Source organism: Bradysia coprophila, unplaced genomic scaffold (assembly GCF_014529535.1).
Source record: "Bradysia coprophila strain Holo2 unplaced genomic scaffold, BU_Bcop_v1 contig_24, whole genome shotgun sequence".
NCBI lineage: Eukaryota > Metazoa > Arthropoda > Insecta > Diptera > Sciaridae > Bradysia > Bradysia coprophila.
The window spans coordinates 1,027,004-1,034,042 of NW_023503501.1; the positions used below are offsets into that span (position 1 = coordinate 1,027,004).

Sequence of the window (7,039 nt, forward strand, 5' to 3'; positions counted from 1 at the left end):
ACCATAGAGGCAGGTGTGGCAGTTTGCAAGTATGGTCGCCAGTTTATAAAATTTGGGGACTTTCTGCTTTCGAATTTTCTGGTTTTTTTTATAGTCAACAAATGGGAACCCCATTCAAGTTTTGATGTGTACCCGAAGTTAAGTTGTAATAAAGTGGTAATCGGTCCTCTCACTCGCATCTAAACATGTTGAAAGAGAAGAAAACACTTTGACTAGTCCCCTAAGGCAAGTTATACTTGGTCTTCGGGTCTTCTCGCTTCGATCATAACACTCCATAGGTGAAAGTAGAATTTTGATGAAAACGATGTCTGCACAAGTTAGGTAAAGCGGATAGGTAGCGACAGCGTGTGTAACAAAGATGATGTGATTAAATAGCATTTGAATTTTTTTTTATTTTAGCTTCGGTATGCACATTTTAATGGTTTTTCTTAACCAAGCTAATCAGCAAATCCTGAATTTGCTTACGTTCTTCAGCCTCTGCCTCAGATTTAATGCGGAGAATTCTCAATTCCTCTTTTTTCTCCTCGACCTCAGCTTCGGTTTTTATTCGAAGAATTCTTAGCTCTTCCGTCTTGTTGGCCACCTCAGCTTCACGAAGACGAACTTCCTCTTTACGTATATCCAACTCATACTGGAAATGAAAAACGAAATAGTAAAAATGAACTTACTATATTGCAAATCAGTATTACTTCCGCCTTTTTTCCCAGAAAAGTGACCAAATCCTTTTTTGGGTCTGAAAATCGGTCGTCTTTCTTCTGGTCTTTATTTTGATTCTGCGATGATCGCTTTGAACCTTGTTGAGTATCTGGCACATTGTCAGAATGTCGTTGGATCGACGATGATGACGGCTGTTGATCGATTGAGGAATTGGAAGTCTGTGGAACTACAGGTTGCGACGGTGGTCCTTGCATAGGTAAGTCTGCCACTGGTACAGAGCACGTGTGGTCGCACGAGGCTGATGGTATGTCCTGAGATGATTCTGCGTGAATTGACAGTGGTCCTTGCATAGGTAAGTCTGCCACTGGTACAGAGTACGTGTTGTCGCGCGAGGATGATGGTATGTTCTGCCATGATTCTGAGTGAATTTGATCAGAGGAATGCAACGTTCGTCGAAATGCTTCTTCTTCAACTCGTCGTTCTTCTTCCGCATCATTGAAAAAATCATTCACACTCGTAATCACTTCTTTGTTCGTTGTTCGGCGCGACTCTTTTCCTGAATCATTGCGAGGAATGTTATCATTAATGTAGTCATCCGAATTAGAATCTGACAACTCCTCCAGCACAGCATCTCTTATTATTTCGCCCTCAGTTTTCTTCTTTTTCAGATATAGGGTGGATTCTGCCTGTGCTGGCTTCGTATTCGCCATATCATTTACGATGACCAACAGCTTCTTCAATTCGGAGTCTTCGTCGTCAGTCGCACCAGTTCTTTAAACAAAGTGATGTCAGATGATTGAAGAAAAACATACTCGGAATTTCAACTTACGATCCAATGATTGATGCCTCCTCTTTTCGATGCTTTTTCAGTAATTCATTAACTCTCTCGCGACAACTGCGCTCCGTCACTTTCATTTTCAATTCACCTTCCTGAAGCGTTTTCGCTATGTCTTCCCAAATAGACTTACGGGTTTTAAAGGCAAATGGATTTCGTGCCTGGACTTCTTGGAGGAGAGCAAAATCGTACTCCTGCCTCCGACTCCACACAAATCTAGTTAATTCACTCTCTTTTTTTCTTTTAATTACTTTCTTCATCTTAAAATGTTGAGCCGACGAAATGGAAGTTGATAATTATCTGTATAAGATTAGTGCACTCTGGACTGATTTCACAAAAATGTGTTTTTTACTACGACACAGCCTGGGCACACTTCGATTGCTTAGCACTAGACGATTTGCTTGAAGTTTTATTCGAGCTTAGCACACTACGATTTTCATTAACATTTCTTCGGCAGTTTTACAAGATTCGTTTAAGAAAAATAATCGTGTAAAAAGTTTCTCGCGATAAAAATAAATTGAAAATGGATTTGTTGGAGTTAATCTCAGCATTTGAATTAAATGATGAAGACATTGCAATCTACAATTATATTTTAAATACAAAAAACCGAGTCTATCATTACATTGATAAAGAGCCTGGCGTGTTTAAGCTTGATGATTTGGGTGAGTCGTACTGCTACACTCATTTTCGATTTTATAAGAACGACATACGGCGATTGGTGCATGCATTAAAACTTCCTCCAGAATTTGTTCTTAAAAACAGAATAAAGGTATCAGCAGAAGAGGGTCTATGCATACTACTTCGCAGGTTGGCGTATCCAAATAGGTATTCTGCTAATTCAAAAGAGCCACATGTAAAGTTACTATTCAATGGCTTGTGTTTAAGGTACGTCGATCTTATGAAATTTTTCCCAAGAGGACAATGCGCATTGTGTGTAATATTCAATCATATGGTTGATTATATCTACCAAAATTTTGGGCGTGTGTTAAAAAACTTCAACCAACCGTATCTTTCCCGTGATCAAATAGATCAGTTGTGCAACAGTATAAGCTCTAAGGGGTCACCGTATAAGCGATGTTTCGGATTCATCGATGGGACTGTCAGAGCAGTATGTCGACCAAGTCATGGCCAGAGAGAGGTATGTACTGTCACGAATTGTAAAATTACCAACAAAATCTTAATTCGCATACGATTTTAGTTCTACAATGGTCATAAGAGACACCATTCAATAAAATTCCAATCAATTATGCTCCCAAATGGCATGGTTCATAACTTGTTTGGATCAGTGATTGGACGACGGCATGACGGGCACCTACTTGCCAGAAGTAAGGTTGTTCAAAAAATTGAGCAAAAATTTCATGACTGGGAAGATCCACCACACTTATACGGGGACTCCGGATATCCCTTGTCGAAGGTGCTGATAGTTCCATTTAAGGGGGGGACGCTCAATCGTGCACAACGAAAAGTTAACAAAAAAATGAGTCGCGTAAGAGTGAGTGTAGAATGGGGTTTCGCTAAAATTTTGCAATTGTTCCCATTCGTTGACTATAAAAAAAACCAGAAAATTCGAAAGCAGAAAGTCCCCAAATTTTATAAACTGGCGACCATACTTGCAAACTGCCACACCTGCCTCTATGGTAGTCAAGTTTGCCAATACTTTGAATTGGCGCCACCAACTTTGGAGGAGTATTTAAATTGATTTTTTTAAATTATAAATTATGAATGTATGTACTGAAATAAAGTCACTGATTTAGCCTATCAGTTTAATCAATTGAAATTTTCAAATATAAAATGAAAGGCAAACGAGAGAAAATCGGAAGAGAAATGAACGAAAAAGTAGCCATACGCCTTTCCATCGCATAATTTAGAAAATATCAGCCCGAAAAAATATAATCTTCCGTTTCAATTTAATATCTGTTAAAGTACCTTTAAAAGAAATTTGAATTCTACCACCACATAACACACCATGAATGTGAACATATTTACCCATCCCGCCTCATTCACAATGATAAATTTTTTTCGTGTCAATATCGTTTTTGTTATTGTTGGAAATTATTGGTTTTGTCGTTATTGTGTGATTTGCTAAAGTTCTCTATTGTCGGTAAACAAGGCAGCTGAACAATATAACGTAAAACGTTCAACTCTTCAAAATCGGGTGAACGGCAAGCACAGCAAGAAGCAAGGAGGACAATGCGCGCTGAATAAATGCGACGAACTACGATTAAGAAATATGCTCCTTACAACAAGTCATTGGGGTTTCCCTCTGACCAAAATTGATCTGCGTCACATTACTAAGAATTATCTGGATAATTCTGGAAAATCTATTCCGGTTTTCAAAAATAATTTCCCTGGTATGTGATTTATTTAGCAGCACCATTTATGAGTACATAAATATTTCATATAATTTACAAGGCGACGACTAGGCAAAGTCGTTTTTACGTCGACAAATTCTCTCACTACGTAATGCCCAAAACATTGCACCGAACCGAGCTGCTGTAACAGTAGAAGTTATGTCGAACTATTTTGAAAATCTCGGAAAGGCAATTCAAGACATACCACCGGAGAATATCGCTAACTACGATGAGACTAATTTTACTGATAATCCTGGCTCTCGTAAAGTAATTTTTCGTCGAGGTAAAACTGAGTGCCAATATTCTACTGGGTTCAAATATACTAATTTAATCATCTTGCGCACAGGAGTAAAATATCCAGAAAATATTTTAGCCAACTCAAAAAGCTCTACTTCGGTAATGTTTTGTGGGACAGCCGCTGGTTTACTATTACCAATTTACGTTGTGTACAGAGCAAAGAACGTGTACGATACTTGGATAAAAAACGGTCCTCCTGGTGCTCGTTACAATGCCACATCACACGGTTGGTTCGAAAGTGCTACCTTTCTGGATTGGTTTCGCACAGTCTATATACCACATGCTCGCACATTGACCGGACCCAAAGTACTCATTGGTGATAATCTTTCAACTCACATTTCCGAGGACGTTATTCAATTGGCTCAACAAGAAAACATAATTTTCATTTGTCTTCCGGCTAATTGCACACATATCGCACAGCCACTTGATGTTTCCTTTTTTGGGCCGTTGAAAAAGACATGGCGGAAGATTTTATGGAAATTTAAAATGTCGCATCCGACTGAAAGAGTTATCCCAAAAGACATTTTCCCCGTTCTCATGAACGAGCTGTGGCAGGATATTTTTGTTGATCAGAAGGCTGAGATGAATTTGAAAGCTGGTTTCCGAACCTGTGGTATTTTTCCGCTCGACAAAGATCAAGTGTTGAAGAAGATGGACAAGAAAATAATTCCAGGGATCGATGTTGACGATGGCAAAGTTTTGAGTGATGCCGTTTTGGACTATATGAAAAATCTTAGGGAGCCCAAACCATTGCAACGATGTGCAAGGAAGAAAAAAGTTTCAACCGCACCTGGTAAAAGTATTTGTCTTTCCGATTTTATTCGCAACGAACAGGTACAAAACAAAAAAAGCAAAACCTTACCAAAAAACAAGAAAAAGATCATACGCAAAGCGCCACTACGGAAAATAATTCGAAAGAACGCCAGTCGGACTACCGCAATTCGTAAATATTCGCCGTTGGTTTCGTCTGCCTCGCCGTCTACCATCATAAATTCGCAGTCAAGAATTCGTACGGTCCACCGTAAACTGGTTGCATCTGTTAACGACAGTCAAACGACCAAAGCTCCGCCATCCACCGAAAAGAAGCAGTTAAGGATTCGTAGAATTTTGCCATGCAAAACGGTCAATACATCTGGTCCAGCAGCGACCAAGAATCAGCGGTCCATCCGTAATGTGTTGACACGAAAGCAAATTGTTGCATCTGGTCAGACATCGACCGAAAACTCGCAGTCAGGGATTCGTAAAATATTGCCTAGTAAAAAGCTGGATGCCTCGTCGACTAAGCGTCTTCCTACTTGCACAGAACCAAATATAAAAACTTTCGGCGGAACATCTGTGATGACCAGAAACTCTTCCAAGAAAATATTATCCGGAAAAAAAACTTTATAAAAAACACGTGCAGTGACGACACTACAATTTGACACATTATTCCAAATTCTAAGTTTCAAAATATTTGTGTTGCACAAAAAATGATTTTTTTTTTTTCGAATAAAAACAAACAACAATTCTTGTTCTTTTCATTTAATCTCGTGGTCTTAACTTTGTTGCATATAGTCTCATTTCTCCAAGTAAAACTTGAAGTTATATTGTATTTTGCGGTACATACTGGCAAGTTAAAAAAGGGCAAAGGAAAAGACAAAAGAGAGCTCGTATTTGGTCAGTTTACCCTTTGATGATATTAATCATTTTCAATCGAAGTCCGCGGTTTTTTTTTAAATTAGGCTATAGTGAACGCAGTTGCCAAATTCACCCCCGTGGCCAAAATAACCCCAAATTACGGTACTCATGGGGCTGATATGACATTTTTTAAATTGATGATCGGTGTTGAGGAATTTCGTGCCGCGTCATTCACAATAACTCACAAAGTGACATTTTTCTTCCAGAACAGCCTGATGATCTGCGTAAAAAAATGGTTTTTGGAAAAAATGTCAAAGCTTAAAGTCGATGAAACGTAGGAGGTCTATGACGTCACTAATGAAATCTTATTATTACAATATTGTCTATTCGTAATGCCTTCAGTAGCCATATTTAGCAAGTATGTGTGGTGATGTTCGGAATGGTTTTTAAAAGCAAAATGAACAACATTCTGCAAAGGAAAGTGTTTGATTCGTGTGTCCTACCGGTGTTGATGTATGGAGTAGAAACCGAGGTATAAACGTAAACACTAACCAAAGCATCCGAGAAAAAGCTCAGAGTGGCACATACAGCAATGGGACGCAGTATGCTTGGTATTTCGCTAAGAGATAAAATGACGAATTAGTGGATTCGGCAACAAACGAAAGTCGAAGACGTGACGGACAGGATAGCATCTCTGCAGTGGAATTGGGCAGGACACATTGCGAGAATAACAGGCGAACGTAGGACCAAAACCATAATGAATTCAAGACAATGACACCAATGACAAAACCAATGGGCAGACCACAAGAAAGATAGACGAACTCGATCAAGTGATGGGTGGGGACAAACTGGCAACAAATGGCAATGGATTGTACAGAATGGAAGACAGAAGGGGAGGCCTACATCCAGCAGTGGATATCAACGGGCTGATTAAGACGAAGAAGAAGAAGTTGTTCGGACCTTCACGAATTTAGTACTTATGTGCCAAAAAACTCGAATGGTACGAAAATTGGATTTGTGCTAATTTTCAAGTCATAAAAAGTTTATTTGACTTAAATCTTAAGAGTCGTATCGCCAAAACTTCGTATCTTTGAAAGACTTGATCAATTTTAACTCGACCTGAAGTGACAGGAAACCTGAAATGGCAGTCCTGTCACGTCGGGTTTCTGGTTAGCCTGAATTTTTTTGTAAGAAATTTTTATGAAAATTAAAAAAAAATATTAAGTTCAACGTGAAACCTCACCTGACAGGTTTCAGAAATTCAGTCTCAATCTGACCTGAC

General features: G+C 39.0%; 1 protein-coding gene across 1 annotated transcript; it reads right to left on the minus strand.

Moving 5' to 3' along the window:
- Positions 1-404: 404 nt before the first annotated feature.
- Positions 405-1,133, minus strand: LOC119077630. The gene is made up of 2 exons (XM_037184844.1): positions 690-1,133; positions 405-631 (listed from the first exon to the last, which is right to left on the minus strand). The coding sequence occupies exons 1-2, from the start codon at positions 1,005-1,007 to the stop codon at positions 416-418; spliced, it is 534 nt and encodes a 177-aa protein (XP_037040739.1). The 5' UTR covers positions 1,008-1,133; the 3' UTR covers positions 405-415.
- Between the last annotated feature and the right edge of the window lie 5,906 nt (positions 1,134-7,039).

What these genes read in the sequence shown, in the direction of transcription:
- LOC119077630 (XM_037184844.1), bottom strand. Translation starts at nt 1,007, where the DNA reads ATGCAAGGACCACTGTCAATTCACGCAGAATCATCTCAGGACATACCA. An exon ending in TTCTGGGAAAAAAGGCGGAA is followed by an intron (nt 632 to 689) that starts GTAATACTGATT and finishes TTTCATTTCCAG; the next exon opens with TATGAGTTGGATATACGTAA.